The 19,280-nt window shown below is 35.3% G+C and overlaps 1 protein-coding gene across 6 annotated transcripts in view; it reads right to left on the minus strand.

The window, feature by feature from the left end:
* MYOM2 (myomesin 2) overlaps positions 1-19,280 on the minus strand; it is a 79,571-nt gene that overhangs the window by 17,792 nt on the left and 42,499 nt on the right. For 4 of the 6 annotated variants that reach the window (XM_068678430.1, XM_068678428.1, XM_068678429.1 and 1 more), the window contains 12 exons: positions 18,166-18,287; positions 17,381-17,401; positions 15,932-16,119; positions 13,274-13,400; positions 8,709-8,887; positions 8,418-8,532; positions 7,678-7,834; positions 7,465-7,571; positions 5,587-5,631; positions 4,958-5,094; positions 665-809; positions 490-549 (listed from right to left, as the gene is read on the minus strand). In XM_068678430.1, the coding sequence (XP_068534531.1) occupies positions 490-549; positions 665-809; positions 4,958-5,094; positions 5,587-5,631; positions 7,465-7,571; positions 7,678-7,834; positions 8,418-8,532; positions 8,709-8,887; positions 13,274-13,400; positions 15,932-16,119; positions 17,381-17,401; positions 18,166-18,287 (1,403 nt within the window). Of the gene's footprint in view, positions 1-489; positions 550-664; positions 810-4,957; positions 5,095-5,586; positions 5,632-7,464; positions 7,572-7,677; positions 7,835-8,417; positions 8,533-8,708; positions 8,888-13,273; positions 13,401-15,927; positions 16,120-17,380; positions 17,402-18,165; positions 18,288-19,280 lie in introns of all 6 variants that reach the window. The other 2 variants (XM_068678427.1, XM_068678431.1) reach the window with 2 other exon arrangements.

A 19,280-nucleotide genomic window follows, 5' to 3' on the forward strand; every position in this document is an offset into this window, starting at 1 on the left:
TTCTTCCCTAAATCTATTTTTATCTTAGACTATAAAACAAATGTATGTACATTTAGTACCTAAAATTTTGCCTGGACAGAAACCACAGGCTCAGGATTTTAATCTTCCTTTACTGATGTTTTACTGTCAGTTCTTCTGTCAATTATAATGAATGGACAACTTGTGTGTTTAAAACTAAACATGCTGAAGTGTTTTGCTGGTTTGAAGCCTACAGTAAGCATACTTCTCATGAATATTCAGCAAATATAACCTCTTGTAAGGATTCCCACTTTATTTCTCTACTTAATGAAAGTTCTGTCAAAATTTGCAAGTATTATACAACAATGTTAGAAAATAATATCCACATCCAGCAAGGGTTCAATACCCCCTCCAACTGCATGATATACTTATCTTCTAATGAAGTCAATGGAAGTTAGAAGCACCTAGTATTCACCAGGAATGCATTGTGCACTGCAAAATGGGCCAGAAATCACTAATCTGTTCTCTTACCTTGCTTCCTGAGAAATTCCTTTCGTTGGAGCTCAGATTCAGCCAATACTGCCTTAAATGCTAAATTTCAGAAGAGGTGAACAAACGATCAGTTAGTCACAAAAGTAGTCAAGGAATAATTGAAGTTTATTTCTTCACCTGTCTCACTGAAATTTTCCATGTTTAATGAACTTACCATCTCCAATGAGAACTAATGAAGACTGGTTCTTGGCCTTTCCATCTTGAATCTGTACTGTGTAGGTACCTTCATTGTCAATTGTAAAGCGGTCCATCACCATTTCTATAATACCATTTGGACGATCGCAATTTATTTTATGCCTCTGAAATAAATAAGCAATAACTTTAGTATGGTGTTAATTACTTACTTATGAATCACTATCAAAGTATGCATGTTTTGGATCCCCCAACTCCACACTTGATCTTTTTCATGTTTTCATTCTTTTTAATCATAAACTATAGGAAGAGGGCTGTGATTTCCTTTGCTATTGTACAAGGTCCCAGAGGTGGCAGGAACCTCTGTGTGCATTTGGAATACTCAAATCATCATAATACAGGTGTTTTAGATTTAAAGATAATAGTTTATTGTACTATGCACGTTGGAAGAAGAGCCTCCACATCCAGCCTTTAGCTGCAGTACAGCTTCCTGCTCAACAAAGGGTTTTGCTAGTTTGAAACACTGTTCCTAGCAGAGTATAAAGACAGCTGCAAGTGTTAAGTTTGTAGACACAGATCTTCAAACATGTACCTTGTAAATAATTCCATTATAACAAATTCAAACCATCATAACTACTAAATACCTCTAAGACATAAGTGGCAGCTTGATACAGGATTTTTTTCCTCACTAAAAAAAATATATATTTAGGAAGGATATAATGATTTGCTCATCTTCTACTACCTATTATTTTTGGGGAACACTAAAGTGTAAGACCATGACAGAGAACAGTAACTTGTGGCTTCCCCGTTCAAAACCAACAGAGATTCTGGGAACTAAGAAGATTAACAAAGTCCAACAAAAGAGAATTAGGATTCTGTCAAAAAATCTAGCTACCTACTAAAGTCCTTGGAGAATACCCAAAATACCAAATATTGACTTGACTTCTAAAATAAATATGCTTTTCACTGTTTGTGTCCTTTTTGTGTTTGCTTTCTAATAATTATTCCAGAAAGATAAATTATAAGCAGGAATCTTCAAGAAAATAGAAAATTATAAGCAAATATTGGACAATAAGTGCAAAATGTGTTTAGAATTTGCAGGTACTATTTTAGATATAACCATATTATCCTAAATAATATCTCTTTCATTCAGTTAGTAAACTATGAGGACCATGTGTCCCACTAACAGTGACATTGTTTGAATCTCAACTAAAAAATTCCTGAAGTAAAGCAAAAAATAATTACACAAGTTACTTGGTCAATGTGTTTGGGTAACTAAACAGCTAAGGATGTTACATGACAACCGTTCCATTCATGAGGGGGCAAAAGTATCACTTTTAAGTGATGCAGTAAGTTATTATAGAGCCTGTAGTTGTTATAAGGAGACAGGAGGCCTTATAAACAGAATATTTTTATTAACCTTGTTGGAGTCCAAAACCTGAAACAGATAAAGCCATGAGCTTTATCTGTGTGTTTAGGAAAGAATAAGAAAAAGGAAAGGAAAAAAAAAAAAGGAGGTCGGGGGGAGATGGGGTAAAAATAACACTTGTTGAACTCTCTGGGACCAGTTCCTTAAGTGGAAGGAACTTTAAGTACTTGTCTAAAATTAGAAAGAATGACCCCACATATATTTCTTCACCTTTGAGGGACGGCTCCCAGCCAGCTTCAAGAACAGATTCACTGTTATATGGACAGCAAGCCTGGTAGAATAGCTCCCACACAGATGCAGGACTTAATGCAATGTATGCTCACTTAATGTTCAGTACACCAAAACTACCAACTGGGGAAAACCTGCAAAAGTAGTCAACTGAAGGACAGCTATAAAGGTAGGGAAATCTGCCACACTTGCAGCTACCTGAGGTGTCTATCTAAGAATAGCATTGACATATTCAAGGTTGTTAGCATTCATTACTGGTGCTTTCAAATGTACCAACAGTACAAGTGTAAATTAGGGTATGAATTTGTAAAGTTCTGTCAAGTTTATAATAATGTCAACAACAACAACAAAAAAAATGCATCCAATGCACATTATAAACTGTATGATACTACAGAATACCTGAAAAAGAAAGAGTCAAAAGTACCAAGGAGAAGACAGAATTGAAAACATGAAAAATATTGTAAATGCCTTAAATAAATGAAAATATAAAGCCATGGTTCAATGTAACAGAGAAAAAAAAATACATAGGCACTAAAAATGAGACATAAATGAAATGTCTTTTCATTCCCCTTCATATTAAAACTAAAAGATCATTAAAAGAACATGTATTATGGAATTGTGAAATGACAAAATATATCTTAAAATGGATGAAGACGGTAGGACCAGATGACCTTGACCCTGTTTGAATTGAATAGCGGTGGTGCCTGCCCTCTCCTTGAAATCAGAATAAGGAACACTGAGGCTTTGGGAATGGAAAGACTTCAGTGCAATTCATATGGAAATAACGGGCACCTGAAATTCAGAAAGGTGTTAGGAAGACATGGCAATCAATTAGAAAAGAAGGAAATGTGTAAGCTTCAGAAATTATTTATTCTCTTGTATAGGAATTTGTGAAAAGCAAACAGTTCCAAAAAATTAATATAACCAAAAATAAGTATAATTACTTATATAAGAGATTATATATATGAGTGGAGAAGATAGGCCAGGTAGATTTAAAAGAGAGGGTATAGTTGCGGCAAATTGTCAAACAGCACAAATTCAAATTCTCACTTTTAATTTCTTGCCCACAGAAGTCAAGGACAACACTTGCATTAATTTAATGAGTTCTCAGAGAGAAGGTTAAATTGAGATTTTCCAGAAGCAGAACAAGAAAAGCAAGGTGTATGTTTCAATCTGATTCTTTAACACACTTCCTAAAATGTTTGTATTTCTTGCTTTTGAGTAAAGAAAAATCATTAAAAGATTAAAATTACAGCTGAGTAAGTGGGGTTCAGTTCATTCAATTCTCAGATTATTTCAAAATATTACAGAAACTGTTCCCTTTGTAGCACCTAGAAGGAAAAATCTATCACTTTAGCCAGTGTCAAGAAACAGGCTACTATTCACCAGCATAATGGTCTATTGAACATGTTCAGTGACTGTAGTCCAGTCTCCAAGCAGGTTTTAGAGTGTAATTAGGCTTCTAACTATTGCCATTATGCAGCAAGATGAAGTTCAATGATTTTATTGGCACCATAAATACCAGGCTTTTATGTGACTTTCCACAAAAATATCATCAATCTCCAAAAGTAAATGTCACCTGTGGGTTACTAATTAAAGAGGTGAAATAATGCAGATCCACTTCAAGGCAATCTCTCTCTCTGATGTCAACACTTTCAAAACATATGTGAACTAAAAATAGCTTATTCTGTTCCAACGAGACTGCCAAGAAAGAATATTGCAATTTCAATACATCCTAGTCACTAATATTCAGGCTTTCAGTGCTAGAGTTTATTACTTCTTAAATTAAGAAATGCAGAGAAGAGAAGTATTTTGCCGAGGAACACTTCCTCTTCCACCTGTCAATATGTAATTAAAGGAAATGCTCCTTGCTTTTCTATGGTGTAAGAATGCTGACAAGCTTCTCTAGCCAAAAACAGGCTTTGCAACCTCAGGAATAAACTGAAACTTTCAAACAGCTGCACTGTAGGTGGATTCCTCACAGGAAAAGATATTTCTATTTATGCCCTTTATATGAACCTTACTCCAGCTTGACAAGGATATGCCCTTGCTTTCTTCTCAGCCCAGTCTTTTTAGTGTCCCTTAGCATGAATGGTCTTGCTAGACCACAAGAATACAAGAAGATGCATTCCATCTGTTCTTTCATTTTCATGTAGCCATTCAGTGCCTATTTACTGTCAAGGCCAAAATTAAAAATAATAATAAAAATAAAGGCAACCGACACCATGTAAAACTTTTGTATCCATGATTATTGTTGCATTGTCAAGTGCCTCGCACGTTATATATAGAACTACTAGCAGTGGCCTCAGAGTGCCTCAGGGAACAGCATCTTGCTGTTTTGCAGTCAAAATCTGTACTTGAAGCAAGCAGCTTTTTTGACTTGAATTCTTTTCCTAAAGTATTTCAATGCTACTTTTAATCAGATGCATTTATTAAGGGTCTCTTTGACTGTTGGTCATCTAGAATAAGATCTCTCTGCAACATGAATTCTACATTGTGAAAAAGATTAGGGCTAAAGATTGACACTGCTTTCAAGTATTATCAGACTGATACTAAGTAATTTTAAGCAACTATAAAAATAGAAAAAAAAAAAACAACTCAGTGCATAAACTGTTATTAAGCAAATTCACAAATATATAATACTCAATATGCACTTACATCACTATTTTCAACTTCTTTATCATTAATAACAAATCTGAAGGTAGAATCTGGTGATAAACTCTCAGCTTGAATCCAGAAACGAACTTCACCTTTCTCAAGAACCTCATAAGCTAATTCTGATTTCAGAGGTATTGCTGCAGGGGAAAAAAAAAAAAAAAAAAAAAGGAAAAAAAAGTCAATAATGCATGAACCCTTCTTAGGAAAGGGACAATTGTAGTAAAACATTAGTACCTCCCCATTATTTTTGGAATGCTAAATATAGAATAAAGTTTATGCAGGGAAAATACATTTAATGTTCATTTTTAAATTACGTTCTCAAAGAGAGAACAGGGTTTATAATTTATTGTTTGCACAATATTTAAGGAATCTGCTAGTAGCAGACTATAACATATTGTCAAAGTAAAGTTAAACTCTGAAAGACTTATAAGTAATGACAATATTTATTCAATGCAAACTAAATGCAAACTTTCCATTCTTCTAAATGAATGGAACGACAAGGAAAGCAAGTTATTCCATGAGAAATGAAGCTTCCATTGTCTCAGGAAGAACCTTTTGGGAACTCTAGTCATAACCACATAATTATACTTCTTCTAGAAATATAGAATAAATTCAGATTTTCAACTTACTTGGATTTTTTATTTCATTGCTTATTGCCATCAAACGTTCCAACTCTGAAATTAAGAAAAACATGCATGTTTTCATTTATTCTGAAAAAATAGTCGGAATATGAATGTCAAAGAAGGTAGATAAGAATATCAGCAAATAATTAATCTCCTTACGTCTTATATGTGAAATACTCAACTTTCTTTAGAAGACAATGTCTTAAAAATAAGATTTAAGAAATGTAATTTCTGATGCATGGATTTAGTGAATGTTCCTATTTCAAGCATACTCTCTTATGTGAGAAAATCTAAACGGGATGAAACCTATTTTAAACTTCCCATGGGACTGAAACTAAGGATGGGAGACAATAGATTCTAACCAGTGCATAAGGTTCTTTTATATGCTGACCTCCTTTCTGACAAAGTACCTGAAAATCTTGTTTTACTGTGGCAGGAAACAACATTGAGTGCAGATTTGTCTGAAAAAGGTGCAGAAAGTTCTACTTAATACATTAAATCCTCATGAAGGCTGTGTGAGTCTAGAAATCATATTCTTAGGTTTTCATACTAACCCTATTTATCATATTCATTACTAGTATAGATCTGGAATATGAACATCATTGCCAATTCCATATTTCCAGATAATGTAAAGACTGATAGAAATTAGCATTTGTGACATAGTTGAGGATTTAGCAAAATTACAGGAGAATTCATAGCATTTGAGGAAGTTGGCTGTGATATAATGGTTTTCAGCGCTAAGACAAAAACTGACACTCATTCAGGGACACAGTACAAATACAAGTGTAATTTTGAGTGACAGATATGACCAGAGAAGACGTGCTAAAAGTGGGTCACGAAACATCTTATCTTGAATAGAAAAACCTGGAAATATAAACTGAAGGCAACAAGGCCTATAAATGGTTATTGGAGTGATACTTCAAAACTAAACCAAAGGGAAGTTCTCATAATCAAATGCAGGCCTGATCATCAATAGCAAAAATATTAATCAAAAATATTGCAAGTTTACCTTCCCTAGCCAAAGCAGATATTGGTAATTCTAAGAATATACACAAATGGTCCATGTCCTGGAGAACTATTCTTTTGGTAGCTGCACAATAGTTTATTCTCAACACGTACTTTGAATGGGATTGATGCATTTTACACTGTGACAGAAGTCCTGTCTACTGTCAGACTTGCACACAGTCTCATTGCTTCTTCTTGAACGTCAGAAAAAATGTGAGCGGAAGGATAATCATGTTTAGTTTGGGAACTGGGCATAACAACTACAGCCTGTGAACTGGGAAAGCAAAAGTCATTTTTGTGAAAAAACAGCACCTTTCACCCTTCACCTTTCATCTCAGTACCCCTCCTTGGTAAACTAAAGTCAGACTGAAGCAAATTCATTGTAACTCCAGTGATATAGAGTAGGTTTATTATATCATATGTAGAGCCTCAAATTCTGCTTCTGTCATATTAGATAAGACTCCTTGTTAGGCAGCTCATGAAGAACCAATTATAAGGTGTAAAAGGCTAGAAAGTCAAAGCACAGCATAAGATGAAGAGGTTCACAAAACAATGAAAAAAGAAACATTTTCTAGTGAAAGTGAAATAGATCTTTGCAAACAGCATGCTGTTTTCATGTGCTGGGACTATAGTCCCAGCATAAATAAAACAAATCTAATTGGATTTTTTTTTTTATTGCCTTAACTTATCCCAATTTTCATTATTGTGATAATCAGAAAAATAACTAATCACATGAAGTCAGTTGAGTTATATTTTGTTTTTTCTTTATGCACAGGAGAGAATGTATGGTTTGATTGTTTCGACAATTCTTTCTTGGACAATTTTCAGTTTGGTCAAGGTGATAAAATGAAGAATCATTTGAGATAGTAAGAACCTTACCTTCATCATCCATAACAAAGCTGGATGAAACTCCATCAGTATCACTAACTGAGATAGAATAAGTTCCCAAGTCTGATTTATCGGGATTCTTGAAGTACAGCTTAGAACTAAAATAATCAATAATGAAGGATATAATTAGTGGGTTTTCTCAGGTTATTGAGATTTTTAACAGTACAGGCTTCTGGTACTTTGATACAAACTTGCATGACTTACTGATCTCCTTCTGTTTCAATCTTATATTTATCAGAATCTTCAATCTCCTCATATGATTTACCCCACGCAAAATGAGATGCGTCTGTAGCTTCTTTGCACTCAAAAGCCAGGTAAATATTACCCTCATCATCCACACCTGAAAAGATTTCTTTCGTTCCTGCAAAATGGGAATCAAATCAAATGTCAAAGGTACATTTTTTTTTAGGGTTGCAATTCAGAAATGATGAAAGCCTATGCAGATTCTGTCCTTCTCCACTAATGTATATTGTTTTACTTGCATATATAGAAGAATGTTTGTCATATTCTGATTCAACATCACATTCTACCAACATTCTTACTCTGCAAACACAAAAAAAACCATGCTAAAATATTAAAAGCTTATTGAGAAACAAAGCTATAAAATGAAAGTGAATATGAGAATATGTAAACAAAATAATTTTATTATCAGTCTTGAAGTTTAAATAGACATGTAATGTTATCCTTCTTTTCATCCAGAGCAAGTAGTACCTCTGTTTATGAAAAGAAAAACTAAAATAACTGATTATTAAAATATTTCCTGCAGTAAATAAAACAAGGCTTGGCAGTATCTCTGTACCCACAGAAGTTTTTCAAGTTTTAAGGCTAAGAGCTCCTGAACTCTCAAAATACTTATCTGCACTAAAATATCAAATCAGATTTATCAAATCCACCTCTAAGTATTTCAGTATTTTAGAAGTAGAGGAGATAAAACAGTTCATTACCTGGCTTTGCCTCAACAAGCACTGGTTCAGATACCTCAGACGACTTGCCTACCCCAGCATCATTTACTGCACGAACTTTGAACACATAGGTATGACCCTCATGTAAATCTGTGACCTTGAACAGGATAAAGATGTTGGTCAATATAAGAAAACAGTCTAAACTCTTTTGTTTAACTATATGAAGATGTTAGCAGAAGCATATATATATATATATTTATACCTTTGTTGTACTGAACCATGTGTTCTTAAAACTCAGTTTTGAATTAACACTAACTACAATGTAAACGTTACCTTAAAATAGCGCTGTGCAGTAGGTTTTTCATTAGCAGTGATCCAGTCCTCTTTATCTACTTCCTTATAGTCCACTAAATACCCAGTAATGGGGCTTTTGCCTTCATATACAGGAGCTTTCCACAGAAGAACCAGTGATGTGTTTCTCACTTCACAAACTGTGAGATCATAGGCAGGGCCTAAAATATTTCAAATATTGGAATTTCACTTCAATATAATAAACTTTTAAAAAGTAGAGATGGAAATACACAATTTTAGTTTTGTTTTTACTATGTTTGCTTTCAAATATCTCCTCCCATAGAATAAACTTTGTATATGTGATATTGAGGCACACAGTAATACCTGCTTTATACGATGAGTGACATTAGTATTTGAAAGCATGCATTCTTAGCTGGATCTCAATAACTCCATTCTAAGGGAAAGTAATTCATCTGGAAAATCCATGAAGTTTAAAACTTTCCAACAAGGAACAGAGGTTTCTTGTGTATTATTTAATTATCTAGTCCCAAATCAAAGTTGCTTCACTGAGCTTAGACTCAGGTTCATAATTTAGCATCAGGATTTTTTTTCTTGGTATACAGGAAACATGATCCTTCATAGTGGTCCAGAACCCACCAGTACAGTGGACTTGGGATCAGACTTCATGTGCCCTGGCAGAAAAGCATTTTTAATTGTGAGCTGAATAATGTTAGCCAAGAAGAACTTCTGAAAAGAGTATCTGCTAGGAGACTTATTTACATCAAAAGCATTATGATGCTGTAGGAACAAGTGAGCATTCTTACTTTTGAAGCTATCAGTTAATGTTCTCACTACGATATTTTTCTCTCTTCCCTTAACTGTTTTACTGTTTTGGTTCCATTTAGTTTAACCTGAAGTATTAAAGTATTACTTTTTTTTTTCTTTTTTTTTTTTACCACAGTCTTGATATTTATTTATATCTGTAGGCTATAAAGGCATAATCATATCCATTTACTCATTTACTACCATACTGACATCACCTGTGACACAGTACTGCTATTCAGCCAAATAATGTATATGGGAGCTTGCCTCCTGGTAATTTAAATTTAGAGTGAGGAAAGATGAAAGTACCTGAGACTTAAGGATATGCCAGTGTTGTCAGTTAGGCCTAAATAAAGATAATACTTTTCCCTAGTAAATGTCTCATCATGTAAAACAAAGTAGAAAAACTTTACAAATAAACATGATTGCAATTGCAGCTTATATGATGTTAATTTGTGAGGAATGAATGTGAGATTTCTAAAGGTTGAAATGCAGCACATTACAGCAAAAACAGCAGGAGTTTATCCATAGTGGATAAACACATTTCAGAAAAAAAAAAAAAAAAAAAAAAAAAAAACATATGAGTACCTGCTGCAGGTCTTATGAGGTTAAATGTTAGATTTCTCCTGGAAAGACTGCAATTTTCAGGGAACCTAAAGTCTTCTCTCAGGGCTCTGGGAAAATCCCAACCTAAATGTCTATATAGCCAAAGATACTTAAATTTCCACTAGCAGATGCATCTGCTAGAAATCTAGACAGCACAAGAAAAAATGTAATGAAGTATGTTCTATTCTGAGGAGTCTGAGGCCACAGATGTTCCTTTTTTTTGTTTTTTTAAAGTCATGTAAAATAATTCATTAGATATCATCGCTAGCTCACAGAGGCTCACAGATATACCTAAGACTGAAGTTCTGTAGAATGATGAAATAATAATGGGCTCTGGGCAAGGAATCCATCACTCACACTGGAAGTCTTGCAAGGAGTTTTGGTCATTCGAAGGAAGCCTCTCTTCCATATCAAAATGTGGAAGAATATTTTGTTGACACTGGGAGTATATTGAAGTCACATTACATTAGTCTTCGATATCTTTAGTCAGCCAGGGAAAAGGATCAGCCTCTTTCTTCCAGTCTTAAATCTCAAATATTTCTTTCTGCTGTTGCTAAGCCACCGTTTAAAAAAGGCTTGGGAAATATTTTAACAGGTTTGGATTTGGGGAGACAAGAGGGTTGTTTCCTTGTGGTATGTTTTAATCAGGAAGGATGCAATACTCTGCTCAGTTGTTTCATAATGAGAACAATGTAATCAGCTAAGGAGCACAAAGGTCAGATTGTTCATTATGAAAATGAAAATTTCATTCTCTTCATTTTCTGAAAGTACCTTTTATTTTATTTCTTTATATATCATTTAAAATGAAGGATGAAGGATAATCTTCATTGGTTTACACTAGGCAATTTCACTGACATTTTCAAAACACTATAAATCACAGATCCTTTGTTTAAGGAAAATAATTGTTCTTCTGATGATGTATTTATACTAAATATTACAGAATGATAAGAAAATGTAATTAACACAATGAGAGTTAAAGTCAAAAGATTAAACATTTTGTTATTGACAGCTTTGTCATATCATTAAATCCAGAAGATAAGATTTGCAAACCCAGAGAAGAATTTAGTTAGAAAACATGTAGAACAACTCTCTGACATGTGGTTTTGCAGAAAAGAATCTGGATATTAAAAAGAAGTAAACCCTAAACTTAGTATAACAGTGCAATATCTTTTTAAAAGACAAATAGAAAGGGATTTATAAACAGGAAATCATTTTAGCATGTGTGTAATTACTCTTTCTCTGCTCAGTATTGATAAATCTTTATTTGAAATACGGTCTCCAGTTTGTGTCTTTCTTCAAGAAAGACATGAACCAACACATTTATTTAGAGATGGGGAATACATGACCCAGGGGGAAACACTGCACAAACTGTTTTTTGTTAACTGAAGGGGAAAACTGGGGGTCTGATAAAGTTTTAAACACAGGAGGTCTGTTGCAAAAAGGAAAGGAACAGTATCTTCTTCACATCCTCTGTGGACTGGATGAGGAATAAAAAGAATTAAATTGCAAGAAGATAGATTCAGGAATATCAGAAAAACTTTTGAATTGTAAGCACAGTAAGATTAGGAATAGATCCTGCCCAGAGAACCTGAACTTCCTTCATGGGTGGAAGTCTTTAAGGATGGATCAAGCAAGCCTCTGTCAACAGCTAGATAAGTATAGCTGATCCTGCATGGGGGCAAGGAGTCAAACTGGATGACATCTGAGGCTCTTCCATAGTAAATGATTCTATTGTCTCACTGAATTATTTCTTGTTTCTGGTTCTAGGCAAGAAATACATTTTACATATAATAGAAAGGGAAAATGAAATTTTCTCACCTTCTTAAGCTAATTATGCCTTTTTGAAATAACTAAAAATTCCGGTAGTTTTACTAAAATAATTTAAGGCATTTGTTTCCGTTTTATAGAGAAAAAAACTGCATGAACATTTAGGCATGAAGCAGATGTGTGTAGGTGTCAGACAGATCCTGACTACTTAAACAGGTATTAGAATGGATCCTTAATTGTATTCTGTACCTCAGTGTCATAAATAGGATACATTTTAACAACACAGCTGTGTTTTACAGCATTTTGGGGAAAAGAAGATAAAAATACATAAATGCAGTAGGTGCCTGTGCTTCATTATGGGCATATATCACTATATATATCGTGACATCCTTTGTTTAGGAAAATCTGTACCAGACATCAGAACTAGTTTCAGCAAAAGTGATGTTCAGCACTAGTGAGAGTGTTATGAAATAAGCATAGTGGCCCTCAAAAACCCTTTCACAAATTATTAACATAACTCAAGCACTACTGAGGGAAATCAATTCCCTAGATGTCTAAAATTTAGGAACAAATGTATATACTCATGAAATACCTAAAGATCAACTTTTTATCTGCTAGTGGTCTTGAATTCACAATATTTGTTGTTATTGTTGTTTGTTTGTTTTGTTTTAAGGAGTTAGCATTGCAATTACCAGATTTGAGCTATATCTGTACTGTTAAACTACAAGCAACCTAAACACAGTTTTGAGTACCAGCACAGAATTGTTCCTACTATGCGGTTGTTAGCACATTTGTTCTAACACTTGGCTAATAACAATCTGTCAGGTAACACCTGGGTACAATCTGAGGTAATCACATAAATAAGGGAGCACGGTAGCTAAGGCTGTGAGAATTTAGTTGTAAGTTGTGAGGTATGTTGTGCTACTTGCCTATAGGCCATGAAATAGTCCCCTGCTGTGTCTTATTTATGAACAAAAACATAGTTTTGGGGTATGAAGCTCCTGAAATAGTCTTAATATACTGAAGTTATTGTCCTGGGTATAACACAAAAACAAAATATGTTGTACTGGTGAAGAGGGTAAGATGGACCTTATAGGTCTGGGGATAAAAACCTGACAGAAATGAAAACACACAATAAAGGCTGAAGACTTTCTGTTCTGATATGGGCAGTGAAAGAAGGTGATGCTCAGCAAGCTAAGTAAGGGTCACCCGCTTCTCAGAACATCCAATGTCATCAGTGGAGATATGGAGGCAGCTTTTAACAGGAGATCTTAGAAGCAGTGGTAAATTCAACAGGTAAGTATGGCAAGAATGAACCAAAAGACATCCAGCAGTTTGGCTGGAGCATTACGATGTCCGTGTTTTAAGGTCTTTATATTAAATTTAAATCCATGAGAAACTAATTAACTTACCAGGTTCTGGCATAGTCCAAGCTTTACACTTAAAATGCTCACTAGGATCTGAAGGTTGACCTATTCCAACTATATTTGCAGCAGCAATTTTGAATTCATAGAAGGCATCTTCTGTCAAATCTTCTACCTTTTTGGAGAAAACAAATCGGTATTATCAAAAGCTATGTTTTACTGTGTTTAAATAAATGAAACACTTAAACATTTTGCCATTGTGTAATTCATTATCGGGATTTACTGCTGTGCTTGGAGTACTGACAGGCTCTAATCTAGAGAGTTTTACTCTTAAACCAAACACGCTATAGCGGTCTAGGCTGTACTTCCATATGTCTGCCCCATCATCCTAAGAACAGCACTCAACACGTGGGCATGAGAGGTTGTAAAAGATTAGAACAAAGGTCCAGGGAGACTCACATAATGAATGGCCAGCTGCAGGTAATTAGAGAAGAGTGTTCTAAGATGAAATACCTTCTTTCACTACTTGTGAATGATTGTTCATAAGCCATTCACTTCAGGAAGAGTTCAAATGGTGTTTTGGTCTATAGAGGTTATAGTGGACTGACCAGGAAAGAGAGAAAAACAGGAAACTAAAGGAAAAGCCAATCCATTTAGTTCAGCAGTGTGCTGGTATAACACTGGGAGTCTTTCTTGCTGATTTTTTTCAGGCTTACGTGTCTTTTTCTTTACATTACCTACCATTACAAGATGAGGAAGTAGGTATGGAATCCATGCTATGCCTCTGCCAACGTCCCTAGTAAATGAACCTGGACTTTCCCAATGAGTCTATCACCACATCGCCATCTCAAATTTTGAGGTCAAGCTATGCAAGCTATAAGGCATGAGATTTTTGACACCCTGAGCACCTCCTTCCTTTACCAGACCACAATAAGCAAGTCTTCTCTGATTCAGTCCTCTGGGTAATTTTCCCAGAGTTTTATTTAATCATATATCTCAAGAGAAAGATGCATCTGTGGTCAGTACATCTAGTAGTAGTGAAACTGGACCGGTTTAAATTTTCATGAATAAATAAACTATGACTGTATTCTCTGGGAAAATAAAAGAGAGAGGATTTTAGTGTGATATTTTTTATGGGAACAAACATATGATGGGATAGTTATGTGAGGCAAGACCAAAGCAAACAAAATAAGCTAGGAAAAGCCAGGCAGTGATACAATTTAGATAGAATTTCCTGACAATAGAGAGCTATATAGTATAAATTACAAGAGACAACAACAACTCAGCTTGTAAATATGGTTTTGAAAACCCGGATTATTACAGAAAGAATGTCTGTGGGTTCCCATAGAATTATTTAATCAGAGAAGGTTACACTTTAGTGATTTCCTGGTGCTGTACTGTGTATCTGAGGGTTTTCTCTGCTTGCAGTATCATAAATATTCTGTGCTACTAAAAACTATCTTCCTTTTATTTCCCTTCAGTATTTCAGATTCCAGTCCATCAAAATAATGTATGAAGATGCACCTTCAGGCACAAATACAGCTACTAGCAGGACTGAGATTTAAATATCATATTAATTAAACTCTGAATGGTTTCCCTTAATTTACATTACTCACTTGTTTACAAATGCATTAAACAGTGAAAATATTTGGAAAGCATTGCGTAGCATTGCCCTTTTGAGCCTATCCTATCCATCATTTTTTTGTTTCTCACAATCCATGCTCCACCTGCTATGTCAGAGATGCTAGTTATAAACTCAGTCAAAAGCACTCATACACCTGAGTATTGCCAACTGCCTTCTATGCATAAAATATTCCTCCTGAGCTCACCTGAAGCATTTTCTACTTTAGCATCAAATTTCTGCTAAAGACCTGCTTCTGCCCTGGCATTTATGGAAAAGTTAGTGGCTTGCAAAGATAATTTTAAGAACCATTTTTTGGAAAAAAAAAAAATAAAATCTGATTGTTTAACTTAACAAGCATCATATTGATTTTATCATATTGATAATCAGTATCATATTGATATTAATTACTTGCTATATCCTATCTTATTAATCTTTCTTCTTGCAGGTTAATATCAGAAATTTCCTGTTAAAAAACATTTGGCACATAAGAGCTACCAGAAATAATTTATTTCAAAACTAAAATTATTGACCTAGTACTCTGGAAAGGAAGATAGCAGACATAATGGTAAGTTTATCAATATACTCCCCTTTCCATTTGCAAGCAAAAGTTGAGAGAAAGAGCAGAGCCCATTACATTCCAGCCCATCTCCATTTCATTTTCACATCTCTAGTCCCACAGGCAACATGGTAATCTGTCCTGATAATTTTTTCTTCCATCTTTTCTCTGCAAGTGATTACAGTGGTGATACACGTAGTATTCATTAATGAATACTTTTAAGTTTATTAAGCATTCCATAGCTTATCTTGTCCTTTGTAAGAAATGTGCTTCACAACTATTTCTTCAATGGTTTCCTCATCTAGATGGAAATACTGGTCTTTGAATTTCATAGCAACAGATGTCACTGATTTATGATATCTCCAGCCCAGTTTTTAGGCTTTTTGCACTCCAAAATACACTGTGGGAGGGCCTGTTTGTATTGCAGTAAATAAACTTTAAATAATTTATCTGTAAGAAAGCAGAACTCTGCCAAAAATGAAGAAATAGCACAAGTCCAGAAAGTTAAGGATTAAAAAATACCAACCGTATAAATTGTCCGGGTAATAAGGGAAGAATTGACTTCATGCCAGTTTTGATGGTTAGCTTCCCGTTTATCCATATAATAACCAAGGATTGGGGAACCTCCACTGTACTTCGGTGCTTTCCAGCCAAGGGTCATTGAATGACCATCACAGTTCAGAAGCGTAATACCATGAGGATATGATGGGCAAGCTATAAGGAAATAAGCATCCTGAGAGTTAGGACAGTCTAAAACACTGCAGTGTAGTTGTAAAGTTGCTAACAAACATTAATTTTGTCTCCAGGCATAAATGTGGAAGCTCCTGTATGAAACATCTGCCTAATGTGCTGCCCTCTCAGGAGACAGTAAGAAGGAACTAGTGAAGACCTTTGGTACTGGAAATGGTAATGCCAGCAAAAGGGTCTCCAGACCAGATTTTATGCTGGAAGATTGAAATGGCTCAGAAGACATCTTCCTGCTAAGAAGCAAATAAACTAATCAAATTTTGGAATACATTAAGAATCGATCAATAAAAAATGCCTATGAGTTTAAATGAAGTCATATGACTGTCTATGGCCTTCATGTTTTTTCCCTCCTATCCCCATATTACAAGCCTACTATAGACTAAGAGTTCTATCTGCCTTTTAAGGAACAGAAAATATTTAGGCTTTCATTGGCTTAACCTATCTTAGACAGAAAAGACATTTTTTTCTTGAGTCTACTCCTACCTGTAGCAGAAGCATAAATTCCATGTAGGCAGCTTCCTATGAAGAGAAGTGTTTTCCTGAGCTGGTTTTTAGACCTATTGAACTGGCAAACACCCTTTCTAGCAAGCACCATTTTGTATTTGCTGTCTGTGTATGACAGTTTGCCAGAAAACATGCCTTTCTTGCCCTGTTGTGCTACAGTCAGTACAACCTAAGGTCCTGCACTTAAAGCTCATCTGATCTTTTCAGTTAAATTGCCAGTATAACTTGAGACAATGTGACTTTCCTCATAAAGAATATAGAGGGTATGTTAATAAAGACCTTAACACAGACCCTGGTTTGTAGCTGTACTAGTGACCAACATGAGAACAGATAGTAATCAGCAGAAATAATCTTTTTGTTCTTCTTTTTTCAAATGTGGTGACTCTCAGAGGCCATACAACATGGCCTTTGCAATTACTAGCACTTCTTTGCAACTAAGAAGGAACACAGCAAAGTCCATAAACATCCTTAAAATAATACTGCAGAAATATTCTTTCCATGCAAATGTAAGTCACTTATAAATAGTTGTGCGAAATTCCTGTTAAGGCTACTGAAACAGATTAAAGCCATTCACATCCCATAAGTGTTTATAAGATCCATGTGCTTTGTGTTTGGTGACATACCCCATGCAACTCTCATTTTCAAAACACACAGTGACAAATCAAAACGTGTGAATGCATTTATGACTGAGTGACAGACATAAACGTGTTTGTGTCCCACCTACCCATATGAGACACACTTCGTCCTAAAAAAAATTGAAGAGTAGGTTTGTCAGTAACATCTCAGTTGGAGTTATTAAGGCACTCTCTAAGAGCTCTTCTGAATTATAAAACTTTTAGAGGTATTTCTGACAAGGATGCTTGTTGGTTATCTTCTATAAGATATGGAGGCTATTCAGAGAGTGGAAAGTTGTTCCATGTTAAGTTATTCAGTAAGAAACTGAAACTGTGCAGAAATGAAAATTGGACAATAGAAACCCAGATCTGTGTTCTAAGTATTTTTCAGCCTTTCACTCAGAACATATCATTCCCACTGAAGGTAGAATAGTGGATTGTTCATACACTGAAATTTTGTTTGCAGGGTACAAGTGCAGGTAGACTGTTCTCTGATCTAGAGCAGCCAAATGCAATTTTCTATTTGGTCTAGCCACACAGTAATAAAGTCTCCTAAAACTCTTCTAAATGCAGCAAATTCCATACTATATTGATTTTCACCACTCCAAGTCACCCAGAATCTACTGTCTTAATCAAGTTTATTTCTTACAGCTGAGAAGCCAAAGGCAGCCTGAGCATTAGAGTGAATCTGACCCAATACTTCTAACAGACTTTATGAATAGCTTTTTTTTTTTTTTACATCATCTTTTCTTTGTGGAACAGTTACATGCCAGAGCATAAACTTCACTGAGGAGATGTGCTCCAAGGCTGCAAAATAAGACCAAAGGTGCTGGTTGCTGAAAATAGGTCACTCATCAAAGAAACATGAGACTGAGTTGCATAGAATCATACTTACTGAGGGCTGCCTGTACTTTTATAGCCTCTGACTCCTGTGAGTTTTCACTGAATCCTACAGCATTCACAGCTTTCACACGGAAGATGTACTGTTCACCAGTTTCTAAACCATGAACAACAAACCTGGGTTAAAAAAAAAAAAGAAATGCATCGCATATTAACATGGTTCTGATAAGATATAGTCTGCTATAACATGAAATCTTGGCAACAATAAGCTCAACTTCATGAATGCTTCACAAAGGAAATTTTTTCCAGCAGGAAAACTGTAATACAATTATATGAGTTAGTACAATATAATTGGATGGGCCACTGGAACAAAAGTCATAGAACTCATATTAAATGGATAGTGCTGATCTACTGGGTAGCATCATGTAAACTATAGTACATTTCATCTGAACTTTGGCTCGACAAACTCCAATCTATTCTTTTTTCACTTTGTTTTCATATCAACTACCCAAAATAGCTTTCAGTTATATTCTGAGGTTCTGGGCAATTACTGTCACATTGGAATAGTCAGAACTATCCTATTGTAGGATATGTTTACCTATGAATAAATGTTTTTTCTTATTTTTATGCTGTCCCAATCCCTTTGACCAAGGACTTTTCTGCTTCTCATGCTGCCCTGCCAGCAAGGGGGCTGAGGGTGCACAAGGAGCTTGGAGGGGAAACAGCCAGGACTGCTGGCCAAGGCTTACCAAAGGGATGTCTCACACCATGTAGCATCATGGTGAGCAATAAAATCTGGGAGTGTTGGCCAGAGAGGCTGCCATTGCTTTAGGACAGGCTGGACATTGGTCAGCAGGTGCTGAGCAACTGCATTATTCATCACTTGCTTTGCACGTTCTATTGTTATTATTATCATCATCATTATAATTTCTCTTCCTTTTCTGTCCCATTAAACTTTATGTATCCCAACCCACGAGCTTTTATTTTTTTTCCCTCATGATTCTCTCCCCCATCCCACTCAGGGGAGGAAGATGCTTAGCTGTCTGCTGGGTTAAACCACAGCAGTCCCCTCTCCTTCTCACATGCTTTCTCAAGTGCATCAGGTTTGTTCACCCCAGGGGGAAGTCTGCCCAGCAATCTGAAAAGTCTAGCTCCAAGAAACTGCAGACT

This window comes from Anas acuta, chromosome 3 (assembly GCF_963932015.1).
Source record: "Anas acuta chromosome 3, bAnaAcu1.1, whole genome shotgun sequence".
NCBI classification, from domain to species: domain Eukaryota; kingdom Metazoa; phylum Chordata; class Aves; order Anseriformes; family Anatidae; genus Anas; species Anas acuta.